At 33.5% G+C, this 16591-nt stretch overlaps 1 protein-coding gene across 3 annotated transcripts in view; it reads left to right on the forward strand.

The window, feature by feature from the left end:
* The window catches only part of LOC124362997 (tetratricopeptide repeat protein 17), a 50765-nt gene extending 35196 nt beyond the window's left edge, over positions 1 to 15569 (forward strand). For all 3 annotated transcript variants that reach the window (XM_046818031.1, XM_046818032.1, XM_046818033.1), the window contains 4 exons: positions 3557 to 3725; positions 6048 to 6223; positions 9466 to 9571; positions 11193 to 15569. In XM_046818031.1, coding sequence (XP_046673987.1) covers positions 3557 to 3725; positions 6048 to 6223; positions 9466 to 9571; positions 11193 to 11270 — 529 coding nt within the window. In that variant the 3' untranslated portion in view covers positions 11271 to 15569. The remainder of the gene's footprint in view (positions 1 to 3556; positions 3726 to 6047; positions 6224 to 9465; positions 9572 to 11192) is intronic.
* The last annotated feature ends 1022 nt before the right edge of the window (positions 15570 to 16591 follow it).

Raw genomic sequence — 16591 nt, forward strand, 5'->3', positions numbered from 1 at the left:
GTACACATGGTTTATGTATTACTAGATTCTTTTGAGTTAGCATAAATACATGTGCTAAAAATTTTATACACACTGAAGGGATCATGGAAATTATTAGAGATACAGCCAAGATTAAAAGGACAACGTTGTGTGTTATAAGACTTAACAAATCAATTGGTAAAGTTAATTGATTGCATCGTTCACTCGCTGAGCTCAAAAAACCATTTTTGGTCAAAACTTTCACTTTGTTACAGCTCTCTTATAGTACTGTCAATATGAAACTTGTTTTACATGAAATCTGTATGAATTTTTTTCTAGCATTTAAATACTATAATGAACATTATTCAAGACCAGCAAGCAGGTGGTGTAGATTTCATCAATTGTTTTAATGCAACAACCCATTTTTTTTACTTTAATACAAAAAAGGACTGATTTCAAAAAATACCATTTGTTATAGTTTTTTTGATGGTTTTATTATATAATTCATAAAACCTGTTTTTGTATGGTTATTAAAGGGAATGTTTACTATACTATTTGGATTGTTGGTAAACCTGACCAATATTTCCCCCTGCATTTAGTGTTGGAATCAGCTGTTTAGTGAAATACAAAAAATAAATGACGAAGTCAGTCTAAAATGACTGTTACTGACGCTTCTGTAAACTGATTAGCAAAAACATAAATATTAGTTTGAAATTGTATCATGTTTTATAATCTTATAAAAAATAACAATCGTCATATAAAATGATTGAACAATCTAAATAAATGTTTAACTAAACTTTTTTACTCTTAACTAAAATGTCTCTTGGCCCTCACGTTCGTAAGACTTGACTCAAGTGGGTTTTTATTAGGAAAAAATCACTAAGAAAGTATATATATTCATAGAGCAACATGCAGTGTTGAAATTGTAGGATTTGCGTGATGCAGAGAAGGGGCTATATTGAAAATCTTTTGCAAATTGAAAGCTACTAAAAAACTGAGTGTTTAACGTTTACATTCCTATGACATAAAATAATTTTATTCTTTTTTAGACTGGATAAAATAAGTTGTGTTAAACATTTATTTATGGTCAGTACCTTGTCATATAATTTCTGTTTATGTAAACAGCTGGTTCCAACACTATGTGCAGTGAAATATTATTCGATTTACCAACCATCCGAATAATATAATACAAATTCTCTTTAAACACAACCTTACAAAATGGGTTTTTATGAATTATCTGACAAAACCCACAAGGAAAGTATAACATATAAGGTACGAGAGGTGATCAAAGAGTTCCAGAACTTTTTATATAGTATGAGAATGAAATGTCGCATAGCAATTTGGTTGGCAGCAGTGTGTTTTCTGACTCAACAGTAACACAGCTTGTGTTACAGATCAATCATAACGTCATTGAAACAAAAATAAGCAGTTTGTTAGAGATGGATTTTGGCTATTTCTTGATTAATAAAAATGAATGTGAAGAAGAGCAACGTGATTGTGTGAATTTTTGTTTGAAATGGAACAAAATTTTTTATGGTGTTACAAGATGCTTTTGGTGAAGAATGTTTAAGCCGATCATGTTGTCATCAGTGGTAGAAGAGGTTTAAAGATGACCTTAACTGTAAAAAAGGTCATTTTAATATTTATAGTAGGTGATGCTCATTGGACGCCATTGAACATCAGTCAATGATGACAATGTTGCTAAAGTGAACGCTCTCTTACGTTCAGACTGTTGATTAACAATCTTTGAAATGGCAGAACAATGTAACATTTCATTTAGTTCATGTCAATAAATTTTAAATGAAAAACTTAAAATGCATTGTGTTGTAATAACATTTGTTCCAAAACTGCTGGTTACAAACCACCGATTTCAGGTTTTGGAGGAACTTCTTGAAATGGCAAATGACGACGATCTTTTCTTGAAATATGTCATCACAGGAGATGAGACATCGGTTTTTGATTATGACGTGGAAACAAAAGCCTGATCATCAGATCAATGGACATCAAAAGGCTTTTTTTCCTTCTTGTCCCCGTGCTTAGTCCTAAAAGGACCTTTGCGCCTCCCTTACTTTAATTTTGTGTCCTCAAAGTCCGAGGCTTTTGCAAAAGCCGATCAGATTCGAGGGCTCCTGTTCTCTGATTTCCTTAGGGCTCCCAGGAATCTTTTCCGAGTTTCTAAGATGGCAGGACAATCTAACCAAATATGCTCTGCTGATTCCTCTTCTCCACAGAGTCTACATTCGTTAGTCTGGCTAAGGCCTACCCTCATAAGATGTTTTCTTAGGGGGCCATGTCCTGTCAACATTCCTAATATAGCCTTATATCCTCCTTAATCTGATCTAAGAGCTATCCACTCTTTAACATAAGGAGAGATAAACATTTTGGATAGTCTTAATCCTGAGGCTCTACTCCAATCAATGTTTCTTATCCTCTTTTACCAGAGCTTTACTGTTGGAAATACTATCCCGCAACCTGGCTCAGGCCCCACCATTATGGATTACGCTCCCTTTTTGGCGAGGATGTCTGCTTTTTCATTTCTATGAATGCTACTATGTTATTCATTGCCAGCTGAGCTAGAGCATATCAAAAGGCTTTCCAAGACCTAAGAAAGCTTGTCAAGTCAAATCTAATTTGAGGGTCATGCTTACTCATTCTACATCAGCCACTCTTGGCCAGTCCCGCACTAAGCAGCCATTAAGTCTCACGTCTCTGCCATTAAGTCTCATTTCTCTGCTGGTATTAGTTGTATGGTTATACTACTTTGTTTGTTGCCATGTCAATCATTAGTCTTGCCGATTGTAAAGTGCACTCAGTAATTCGGCTTTTAAATACAAAAACAGTTCGTCCTGCTGAAATTCACCAGCATCTTGTTGATGTTTATAGTGAGGGTGGAATGAACTATTGAAATGTGCGAAAATGATGTAGGATTTTTAATGAAGGAAGGACAAATGTTCATGATGAAGAATAATCTGGACGGCCTATTATCATGAATGAAGACAACACAAAAAGCTGATGAGGAAATTTGCCAAAACAGGCGATTCACTATTGACGAACATCATCCGTAGTTTCAAGTTCTGTAGTTAATAATATTGTTATTAATACACTTTGTTACAAAAAAATATGTGCTGCAAAATGGATGCCAAAAATGTTAACAGAAGATCATAAAGCAAAGCGTATGGCAAATTCTTTGCCCTTTTTAGAGCGCTATCACTAGGATAGTGATGAGTTTTTAAGTCACATTGTGACTGGTGATGAGACGTGGGTTGCGCACTTCACTCCAGAGATTAACTAATCATGTTCCACTATGGCAACATTATAAATTTATAAATCATGCCAAACTATCCCATGAATAAAGAAGAAGCCAATGATGAATTATATTTATCCCTTTATTTACTGTAAAGCAAATTTATACTGTTAAATATATTTTTACAGAATCAAGTACATCTAGATGGGTTACAAATTGAACGTAATGATTCTGATTAGTCAAATTAATTGTAAAAAAGGTCATTTTAATATTCATAGGTAGCTTGCAAAAATAGATTGAACATTTTCATTCAAAAATTAAATGTGCATTTAAGAATAAAAATTGTATTTACAGAGAGGTACCACAGTGCGCCAGCGTACCTGGCCCTCTGACAGAACTGTCTCCCGATAAGTTTCATCACATGGCACCTGAGCCCAGACTACACACAGTGTTCCACTCTTTACTGCTGGATAGTGAGGTCACCCTGACAGACTTCTCCGCCCATCTCTCACACGCACTCAAGGTAATGAACATCTTCTCCACCGGATACCACAGATAAAACTATCCTCAGACAAGTTTCATCACATGGCTCCTGAGCCCAGACTACACACAGTGTTCCACTGTTTACTGATGGATAGTGAAGTCACCCTGACAGACTTCTCTGCCCATCTCTCACACGCACTCAAGGTAATGAACATCTTCTCCACCGGATACCACAGATAAAACTAACCTCAGACAAGTTTCATCATATGGCTCCTGAGCCCAGACTACACACAGTGTTCCACTCTTTACTGCTGGATAGTGAGGTCACCCTGACAGACTTCCCTGCCCATCTCTCACACACGCACTCAAGGTAATGAACATCTTCTCCACCGGATACCACAGATAAAACTAACCTCAGACAAGTTTCATCACATGGCTCCTGAGCCCAGACTACACACAGTGTTCCACTCTTTACTGCTGGATAGTGAGGTCACCCTGACAGACTTCTCTGCCCATCTCTCACACGCACTCAAGGTAATGAACATCTTCTCCACCGGATACCACAGATAAAACTAACCTCAGACAAGTTTCATCATATGGCTCCTGAGCCCAGACTACACACAGTGTTCCACTCTTTACTGATGGATAGTGAGGTCACCCTGGCAGACTTCTCTGCCCATCTCTGACATGCACTCAAGGTAATGAACATTACTCCATCGGGTACCACAGATAAAACTATCCTCGGACAAGTTTCATCATATGGCTCCTGAGCCCAGACTACACACAGTGTTCCACTCTTTACTGATGGATAGTGAAGTCACCCTGGCAAACTTCTCCACCCATCTCTCACACGCACTCAAGGCAATGAACATCTTCTCCATCGGGTACCACAGATAAAACTATCCTCGGACAAGTTTCATCATATGGCTCCTGAGCCCAGACTACACACAGTGTTCCACTCTTTACTGATGGATAGTGAAGTCACCCTGGCAAACTTCTCCACCCATCTCCCACACGCACTCAAGGCAATGAAAATCTACTCCATCGGGTACCACAGATAAAACTATCCTCGGACAAGTTTCATCATATGGCTCCTGAGCCCAGACTACACACAGTGTTCCACTCTTTACTGATGGATAGTGAAGTCACCCTGGCAAACTTCTCCACCCATCTCTCACACGCACTCAAGGCAATGAACATCTTCTCCATCGGGTACCACAGATAAAACTATCCTCGGACAAGTTTTACCATATGAGATTTGAGCCTAGGTTGCTCCATGTTCTAATCTCTGTGTTGGACTGTGTTGTCACTCCTACAGACCTATCTGCCATCTTCCTCTGACATCATTACCTACTTTATCTTTTATGTTAAAAAATGTAAGCACTTCACTCAGAGAAAGTCTATTGTACTTAAGGCCATTAATTTGGACTCAATTCAGAACAATAATCTACACAATATTTATAACAATTTTTGGGAAAACAATTAATATATTTCATTTAAAGCCTGAATGTTGTAAATGTGTTGTGTGAGCCAATGTTATCTGATTATTACTGCAGATCTCTACCACCAGTTCCTTTTTTGGTGTGAGGAACTAACAGTAGTAATAAATACACAAATATTTGTATCAGTTGATACATAAATATCCATCAGAAGGTACAGCACATATAGCCTGTTCAGCTTGAAACCCCCCTTTTGTGCAGGTTTCATTCTAATCATTTATACTATTTAAGTATTACTGTACAAGTGTAGTTGCATACAACAGTGTTAGTTTTGGAATTATTAATGATTAAGAGTTAGTTAAAATCACGTGTTGTTGATTTCAGTGGTTTTTCAAACATTAGGCATATGGATGTTTTCTTTTACATTTGAATGATTTAAATTATAAAAATTAAAACCATCATTAGTAATAATTGTGTGTTGTTTCTAAAATTTTCCAGGAAATTCTAGCTTCAAAAACATTGTAAAAATACATTACAAAACTAATATACTACAATGAAAGGTGCATTGTGGAAGATATAACGCTTGAAATGTATACTTTTTGTAGGCCTAGTTGCCTATCATGAGTGTGTTACAACATCCTCCTGCTCCTTCTCTGTCCTTATGTGCATCATAATTTATCCTACTGACAGTTGTTGAATGGCTAGTAAGCTTAAAACCTGCCGTTGTTGAAGATGTAAATGTGTAAATAATACTTGACTGATATTTGTGAGTAAATCACACTTTGGAACAGGTTAACGAATTGGGCTTTATTACTTATTGTGTAAAATAATTTCAATTTATCTTTTGTTAAAACAGTAAATTTACTTTAATTCCTGATTTAGAATTTATATTTATAATTAAGTTAAAGATGTTTGTGGTACAGGACAAGTCGAGACACGATCCTTCCTCTGCGTGGCTTCTAGAGACTGCTGCTGCCATCTACTGGCGACGGGTGGGTGACACTCATCAGATGGTCTCTTGCCTGCAAGCCGCGGTGCACAAGGCTCCTGCTGACCTCCGAGACATTCCACTACATCATGTAGCACACATGTTGCTCACGTGAGTATCCTGTCCATGTATTTTAGCAACATTTAGACATGTACTAAAATCAGTTTTAAAAATCCAAACTTGATTTTGAAACTTGAGTCTGAGTAGGAGGTACCTAAGGTCTAAATTCTGACCTTTTTGTCAATGTGGTTGACTTGTACTGTCAGTCTCGCCCTTTATTTTGTTTTGACAAAGCCCTTGCACTAGCTTGTGTGTCTATGAGGCAAAATATGGCTTAAAAGAACCAACATATTTTTTAAAAAATTTTAGAAGTTAAAGCTAACTTTTAAAAGTAGTAATGCTTCAAAATATTTAATCATTTAAAAATACTCTGCTGCTGTAGAAATACTTAACAGACCATCACCTGAAATTTCACCTGGCTGAATTTTCAAGGCAAATAACACCAAAGAAGGCTACTCACACCGGCATATAGATTTTGTGTCAGATAAGCCATAGAACTGTCTAAAACTGCTTTGCACCCTTCAGCAGCATTGACTTAATGTATGTAATGTTATGTTCACTTAGGCTAAGAAGATGAGGAAACTCCTCATTGCACTTGTCTTAAAAAGACCTTAGCACTGCTTCCGGGTGACAAGATGTTCAGGATGGGTAAGGTTGGGAGTAGGCCTCACCGCTTGTCAAGATCCCATGAGGAGGAATATCAGGCTCTTTATCAGTTTTACGTCTTGGAAGGGAAGGCCTAGCTGTTTTCCAGCTTCATCCAGTCAAAGGTGGACAGGAGAACTGAATAATCCTTTTATTTAGATTTGAAAAAGCCTTTATTGGGAGCCTCACCCACTCAAACAGTTATCCTCCGCAGTAAACAATACATATGGACCAGCTGTTTTTACCCCAATATCTCAAAATTGCTGTTAATGATGTGCCACTCCTGGACATCCGTTGGGTTGCCCATATTTAAGTAATACATCGGTTTTTGATGTACCCAGGGTCACCTCCTGAGTTACTCCATGTTGAACAACTGTCTGAATCTTTAAGAAAACTTAATATATAACTGCAACCACTTGAAGGAACAAAATTAGGAATTTATATTTCTTATCTTTTTATAAAATAACATTAAAATCAGTTTCGTTTTTTATTACAGAGTAGCAGTTGCTTGCGGCTTGACATGGAATTTTCAAAATCTAAGGCCATAGCATATTCTTAGTGAAAGCATGAATGATGTAATATGGTGGAGCCCTACAATTTTTTTAAACTGAAGTAGATATATCAGTTACATATCATTTCAGTATCCATGGTTGAGGGATTAAAAACTTAAATACAATTTTGACCGATCCTATTTTAGGTTTTGTTGTATGAATAAATAAGTATATACACATAAGTCTCATATACCTAATTTGACCAAACAGTGGTGGTAACTTCTGTCTGTTTAGATTAATTTTCTATCCAAGGTATTTCAAGTGCCTTAGTTGAGTTTGATGATCAAGAAAAACCAACTGTGATTAAAAAGCTACTTTTGGCTTTCTTAAGTTAATTTCTGTCTATGATATTTCAAGCGCCATAGTGATGTTTTGTTTTTTTTGTTCCGATAGAGAAAATGTATGACTAAAAAGTTACTATGGACCAAAAAAGTCGTATACGAACGATTAAATTCACTTCCACTCTAATTTGTTTACGTTCCATAGTTGAGTTTATGTTGTTGAACTCACCAAGAAAATAAACACATATATGGGTTTTGAAATCCAACTTATATTTAAATGCGTTTATTTTCAGTCTGATGGTGCTATAAGTAATACTGATTTTTATCCCGATCAAGGCAAAATGTGAATACAAAAGCTTAAAAAGACTACTTTAGTCAAAATGCATCTACTTCCGTCGCTTGTATTCTGTTTCTATTATAAGGGAAAGAGTGTGCCATCCCTTTGCTTTTCCTTTAACTACAGTAAAATTTTAAATCGAGACAACCAGTTTCAGTAACCTTATGTGCAAAAACATTCACAGCGTTGTTCATCAAGGTAGGTTTTAGAACACTGCTGAAATATTATTTTCAATGCATTAGATGGTTTATTCGTCACTGGTGCAATCTAAAATAAAAATTAGATAGTAACTTTGTCTTTGAAATCTGCATAACACTACTGATCAAGCACTATATCATTATTTAATATTTTCTAAAACTGAAATATAAACAAATGTTTTTGCCACTTTGGTGAACTTCAGCTGAAAGTGTCAACAACTGTTTAGGGTCAGTTAACTTAAGATTACATGCCGTAAACATAATAATTGTTTTCCAGAATTATCAAATTATAGACACTTTTCCATTGTTTCTCACCTTTTAAACCTGCCTTATATTTCTACAAATATTTCAAAACCAAAATTAGCCAAATCGGTCCATCCGTTCTCAAGTTTATGTGAGACTATCAAACGCCATTTAATTTTTATGTATAGATATATCTAATTATTTTAGAATGCTTCAAAATATTATTGTGAGATTCATTATCAAAATGGTCTAGTCCACTAAGATACCTACAGCTTTCTCTTCCTAATCCACTTAATCTTTTAACAAATGGATCAATTCCACCTGAAATATTTGATTTTGCATATTGAAATCAGTGTGTTTGCCTAGCAAATTTGGAAATAATCAAAAATCTAAATTTCTGTGTTCACTAACTATATTTATGTACCGATTTGGCTAAAATATTTTGTTTTTTGGTCACATTTGATACCAGTTATACTGATGGACTTTCCTACTGGTAGTGATAAAAACTGCTCAGTGACAGAGTTTTTTGTGGAACAATAGTATTTTTCAAAAACTAAGAAAATGCTGTTTGTCACTTGATATAGCCACAAGTATATTTTTTAATTAGCTGAAATGTAAAATAAATTTTAAAATTATGAAATATATACATCCAGTGCAGTTTAGTTATCAGGCTCAGTTTAATAATCGATTAAATTTATCAGTGTTCTTTAGATTTCACTTACTTTAGTATACTATAACAATTGATAGTAATAAATTAAATTCTTTTAATTTTATTTTTCTAATTTGCTAAAAGTAATGTAATTTTGAAAATTTCTGAAATTGGCACTGGTGAAAGATTTTTTGCTATAGATGGTTGAAGCCAGTCTAGTGTGAAATACTTGGGAGACCTTAAAATGGATTTTTTTTTTAAAACTAATATAACTTTTTTATCATTGCATTCTTTTTTCCTGACACTGTGAGGGAAGGAAGCAAAAGTGAAGTAGCCTCACCAGTTTTAAATAAAAACACGATACATAGTGATACCATTGGTGTGTTACAGGTTGGGTCACCGTCACGAGGCTCTCTTGTTGGCCAGTTTGGCTCTCCAAGTGTCTCCTCGCTCTATCAATGCTCACATGGTGCTGTTCCACACATACCTGGCTCTGGTGAGTACTACACTTGCCCCCATTAGTATTAGTTTCAATTGTATCAAACCCTCAGACCCTGACATAATTTTCATGAAATCTATAGAGGAATTTCTCCAAAAAAGGTAATGATCATCAGCTGTGTTAATTTTGTGGGTGTTGAAGTGGAATAGTTAAGAGATAGATACATTTATCTGTCTTTAAACCAATAAAGGCAGTCAGTATTATAATTATACTAATACATAGCCGCGGATTCGCCCAAAATTTGCATGCAGCTTTGTGCGTGTATTTGATTGAATAGCTCATTTCAGTAATACTTAAAACTATTTTAGAACGATCTAGAGGAACTCCAGTCGAATTTCATAGCCTTCCATACTGACGACAGCTAAAATCTATCCAAAACAGAAACTGACGGGAGTATTTACATACAGACAGAAAAAGAGAATGCGAGAAAACGTATTTAGAATTATGGCAAGTTTAGGTGACAGACAATTGCAGAGAATATTAACCCTTTGGCCTCAGCAGATCACTAAGTATGGCCTTTAATGACTTGCAGAGTTCTAGTGAGATCACAGTTATCCTCTCAGCTCGGCAGGCCACCGACACAGCAATTGCACAACCACGTACTGACTAGGATTTAAATGTGATTCTGAAACACTTGCAGTGTTTCCTAGCTTTAAGTTTCAAATTTTGTTTATTGGTTATTAATTCTTGTGTTAGAAACATATCAAGTAGTATGTAGTTTTATGTTATGGTTTTACCTAATTTAAAAGGAGTTTTTATTTGCAAGAGAAAAATCCAATTAGTGCCAAGTAGATCTCTTATATGAACAGAATATAAACTTATTTCAATATTTTGATGTCTTGCTCCACGAAATGCACTAGTATCTCTTAAATCGATAGGATATGCTACAACAGAAACAGTGGTACTGAAACTCAGATAAGAAACAACTTCTGCTATTGTATGCGCTTCATATAATGAAATGTTCATTTATTTCCTTATTAGGATAAGAGATTACAGCACTTTGCAGTCACACCTGGATAAGGATTGAAAGTTATAATAGCATAATAAAGTAGTTCACACGTATTAGGCCACATGTAGTGGCCTGTCAAGCTGAACTGGAAGATCGCAAAGGGCCACTAAGTGACAATTGGCTGGCTGAGGGACGTGATCACAATTTTCCGTTCTGACACAAAAAATTGCCATTGCCACACATAATGGTCTTCCAAGCTAGAGGACATGTGAGTGCAAAGAGTTATCCGAGCTTACTGATAGTTTCTTCCATCTACGTCCTGGAAACCATCCTGTACTGTTTGACCAAATATCCCCCAAAACAAAGTGATGTTCATGGAACTACAGAAAATTATATACAGCCAGTCCACAGAAAAGCTATTTTCAGTTAGGTATATGTGGTTATTTGGCTGTAAAGATGGGTAACAATCTATCAGATGATTTGAAATTTAAACCCTTTGACCATGAAGGAGGTGCTAAGAAATTTACTGCAATACAAGGTTTTCTGCACCATACATAATTTTTTTCTTTGGAGAACAATTAAGTATGTTTAACTATTATCCGGTTAACATAGCATATGTTTGATAAGTTGTGTTCCTGTGTTCATTCCGGTAATTGTTGGTTATTCTAGGGTGAACCAGAGAATGCTCTGAAGTATGGAAAGGCTTCACTGGCCCTCTACCAACAAGCTCACAGTACTTCTCCCTGACCTCCCTGTCCTGTCTCACAGGATGTTTCATCTCTGCTACTTAGTCCAGTAGCTCTTGTTTGTCATCTTCACTCCATTTATGATTAAGTTTTATCCTTTGCACAGTAATTTATTCAAGGTCTTTTTTAAAAATATAGGGCCATTGGCTAACGTGAGTACGAAGATTTTATTCGATAGTCTGGTCATCAGATGGATCAAACTTCCTTTCTTTGGATTTTTTGTATGTATACTCATTTGGAGTTCATTATAAAATGCACTTAAATATACATAAAATAATTTGTCCAATCTTAAAATTATACAACGGAAAGAAGAAGAAAAGTATAACCAATTAGCGTGAAATATATTCTGAATATACTTATCTACAACACTTGATATATCATCAGTTTTTAGTTTACTTCATTACTATGATTTATTATAGCTAACAATAAATCAATTAAATAATGGTAAATTAAAAAAAAAACCCGTTAACATTTACAACCATACACAAGAGAACACTAGCTGCTGAACATTCACAGATCAGCGGAACTGAATAACATGCATCTTTTATAAATTTTAAAATCAACAAACTGACGCTTTTATAGTCAGTATAATTATATGAAAACAGTGTATTAAAAAAAAATGTGAAGTCGGCCTCAGCGTTTTCTGCACTTATTGACTTAATTTATGAATCAGTAATCTAAAAAGGTTAAGAAAACTGAATAATACTTTTGACTCACAATTTTTTATATCCTGTATGTGTATTAAAAAAGGGGTGTTTAATTGTGTCGAAAAATTTACATAATTGAAACTTCTTGCTATTTTTTTACACCTAAATACCTTAGAAAATGTAGTTTTTTGTCAAAAAGTAAAAAGTTATAGAGAGAAATATTATTTCTAGAAAACAGTTCTCAATTTAATAACTGAAAAGCAGTTTGTGGCCTTGTTATCTTTCATTAGGAATGATAGGAACAGTTTTTCATTTTTATTATATTTCCAAGAGGGACATGGGCGAAATTCTCCTCTTGAGTAACACTAAAAAATCTGTTTACATGATAAGGGCTCATAGATTGTTATATGGAAGTTTGTTAGAAACAGCACTTTTACTTACAATAATATTGCATTTACTTAACTATTTGTTGAGTTAAAAATTACAATTTTCTAAGGTATTTGTAAAAAATCCTAAAGATTTTTTTAACTTGAAATTAATTAAATTAAATTTTATTTCTAAATCAGATATTTTAAATGTTTTTAGTATATTTTGACGTATTTAAAAATTTAAACCTGGTAGACAGTTGAAACTTTAAAAAACATTGAAACTTGATATTTTTATTTTCAGTGTTTTTGCCAGTTACCTAATGTGTCTCCCCCTTTTAAGACAATGTATGCCATAAATTACATGTATTTATTCAGCTTTTATTAAATTATATCACAAGAAATAGCTAAAACATGGTTACATTTACACTTTTACACATGGTTATCTAGATAAACATTGTATATAATTAACGACTGACTAATTAATTTAATTCTAATAATGCGTAATTTTACTTTATTTATTTGAAATTTGTTTTCAAAGACATAAAGTCATGAATTTATTTGTATATTTATAAGAAAAGAAACAAAAATGACTCAATAAAAACCTTTAACAGTTACCTTCATCTAAGCAAAGAATGGGTGAGATTTTGTGCTGACTAGACTTAACCTTATTTCTATTTTTAAAACCATTACGGTTGTAACTTGACAATATTCAATGCCTTAATGTCACATCTCTGTACTTAAAAACTGCAAAGAAAACCCTTTTCGTAACACACTTGTAAGCGTTGTTTCCAAAAAACGTTAAACTTATTTTCCACCTTTGAGTGATATTTGTGTTTTGTAGCTGTCATAAATCTAATCTTCAATTTACATTAGAAAAAATGTTAAGACGTGTTAATATATTTGTGTGAGACAAATTGTTTTTCTTTGCGAACATCCTCTCAGACATTCCTGTGACCCATGTATCTAATGTACTTAAAAAGTGTTATTTTCACAATTTACCATACTGGACTCATTGTTTTAGCTGTAAGTTTTAGTCATTTTAGTTTATTCTAGTTTACTTTTTGTTATTACTCTTTAGTTGTTATTTATTAGTTTATGTCTGCCACTACATCGATTTATACTTTGTATTTATATATATTTTAATTTTATTATCCAGTCGTAATACAAGAAGCATTTTTATTTATGTTCAAAGTGAAGTATTTTTCTTTATGGTATATACAGTAACTACAATCTATTATAGAAAGTTCAAAGGTATAATATCTACTATTTTTATTTTTCTCTGTTTTATTAAAATGTTGATATTATGGATAATATAAAAGCCTAAATTGTTATTGTCAGAATAAGATTACCAATTTATTTTCCATACGATTTGAAAATATAATTTAAAGCAACTTGCTCGTGGCAGAATTAGTGCCACCTCCATTTGTTTAGTATTTTCTTTTTTTCCTCTCTCATTTCTTCTCATGATATGGTTTAGTTTTAATTATCCTTTGTATACCTATCTTCAAGATTATTATTTAGATGGATATGTTTTATTTGTACCATAATTATTTGTTTTTACATATTTAAATTTATGAACAATATCTAAAAAAAGAGTACTAGGTTTGAAGACAGACTCTTTTGTTTTTGAGAATATGCAAAAATTGATTTTCATTTTGTTTTTTTTTTTTTTTTCGTCAAATAATTTAACCCTTTGATGAGTTTTGACTCACCCATTACGTACACAGCTTTCTGTGCGTTTTGACATACTTGGTTATGTTCTGTAACCTTCGATAGAATTTTGTACATTTTCGTAGTAATTATTTGGATTGCATACTAAATTGTTCTGAATTAAATGAGTAATTGATTTCTAGTACTGATACACGTAAGTAAATTCAATGTATTTCATCTATGTATTCTGTCAACCTCTGTCTCCATCCAGCTGAGAGCTGCTGACGTTGCCGTTGCTCATGAATCACCTGGCCGGTTATTGAATTGTTCCATTCATATTTACATCGTCTTTGCATCGATTTTAGTTTGGATGGAACATCTTTTTCCAGGTGTTACAATTGAAATAATTATGTGGTGATTAGTTTTTGTTGTGTAATCCAGAATTTTGAGTGTTTATATGAACTAGACTACTGTCAGTGGCCAGTCTACATTCCGGTTTTGTTTGATTCTTGTTTCTCTGGATTTGACTAAACATAAATATTTTACGTCGTTCTAAATTTATGGCTGGAAAAAGTAATAAGGGACTGTTAAATTGACAGGACATAATAGACATTCAGATTATGACAGTGAATTTGAAATTGAAGTGACTATTTATGATTTAGATTGTGAGGATGCAAAGAGTAGGCCTAAATGATGATCCTATTTATAGGAATTGAAACAGGCCTAGGCCTCTATTTATAAAAATAATAAACCTTAAATATCAGAAATAATACACAACATAAATTATAATACCATATCATCAAGCCCATACTCAGACTGGTTTTTTCGGACAATTTTTACTGGGGTCCAGGACCTCAGCGGACCGTGGGCCAGGACCCACGACACGACTACCGGGTGACAGGAGCATGGTGGCGGTACATAAAGAGGCCCGTCTGAATATCTTTTGTGGAGCCCGCCAAAGCTGAGTACAGCCCTGTATATCATAACACTAGAGTACATATTATATGATAATGAGTCCAGCCAGTTTTTGAAATAAGTAACACAAGGAGGTGGGTATAAATGAGATAAGACACATCAAAGGGTTAATACTCACTTGTAACATGGAGCCTACCTACTATAAAAACTTGATCAGTAAATTGGAATTTTGAAATATTCAATGTTTAAGCAGTGGTGGGCAGAGTATCAGTTTCACTTTTTCTTTGAGGATAATTCAATGTATCAATTGTTAAAGCAGCAACAGCATTTCAATTAACGATCTTAGTAATTCTGCAAAGTGAAGAAGTTATATATTTTGGAATCTGCTTATCATTCATTTAAATACTCCTTATAAATGTTTATTATTCTTCATCAACGTATGATGTGTAGTTTTAGATTACCATATAGTATTTTATTGCAAGGCTTCTTATTGTATACCTTGCATTGCTGTGTCTTGGCTCTTGGTACATATCATGCGAGAATCTTCTGTTTTTAGTTTCTTCAGATGAGTTCAGTAAGGTAACACAAAACGAAGACTTCAATTTAGTTTTTAACCATTGAAAATTCTTAGTTTACTATTATTTTATACTAGCTTATGATCTAGCCAACATGTTTCTTTACGAATTGTAACATTTTTATTAAAAAACTTTCTTGATGACAGTGTTTGTGTTCTCTATCCTTGCCATTACATCTTTGTGTAGGTAAATATTTAATGTGTTGGTTCAAATATTCTGATTGAGAATTCATGAACGTATTAGTTCTCTGCAGAATAGTTCATAGGTCCAAAAATAAATATCAGACCTAATAATGAATAGTACAGAAGCATATTGTATTTTTGTTTATAGCTCACCATTAGTGAGGGGTGGTTTGAATGAACACCAGAAATGCAAGTATGGTATCTAATTGTTTAATATTTAACAATTATTTTAATATTAATACAATGTAATTTCTTAATTTAAAAATATATAACAACTTTGTCTAGATCATGTAGTGATAAAATAGCAAGTAATTAACAGAGTAACTGAAACATCAACATCACTGCTACTTAAGGTGTTCCACATAGCTCTGAACTGAGTTCTGTGTTATTTATTCTAAGCACCAATGACCTTACTCTTTTCTAACTTTTTTCTATGCTGATGACACTGTTTAAACAAACCATCTATAGTCAAATACATTCAATTAAATTAAAACTCTTTATTCATAATAAACATTAATTTGCAAAGCAGTAGACCTCTTAGTTTTTATTCCTCTAGCTGAAGCTATTTAATAAGGGAAATCTAAACAAAAACTTGTAAATATTTATTAAAACAAGTTTTTACTAACACATGTGGAGCTGAAATCGTTTGACATCTTATATCTATTTAGCACATTTATTGTGTTGCTATACATTATTAAGTTTATAAATAAATAGCATGTAATTTAAGATATACATATTCAGTATGTACAATTTTATATACTCGCTATAATATTTAACTACAAATGTATGCAGAAAACAAGGAGACATCTAGTAGTTAATACAGATACTTAAAAAAAATAACAGTTGTTTCAATATATCATATAAGTATTTTTCTTATTAATGAGCTTAAACTATAATAAACTCATATATGACAAAAATATTCATATTGCCATAAATCTAGTAAAGAACATTTGTAGAAAATTTGTATTTAATATGAAAAGTTTAT

The sequence above is a fragment of the Homalodisca vitripennis genome, chromosome 5, assembly GCF_021130785.1.
Source record: "Homalodisca vitripennis isolate AUS2020 chromosome 5, UT_GWSS_2.1, whole genome shotgun sequence".
Taxonomy (NCBI): domain Eukaryota; kingdom Metazoa; phylum Arthropoda; class Insecta; order Hemiptera; family Cicadellidae; genus Homalodisca; species Homalodisca vitripennis.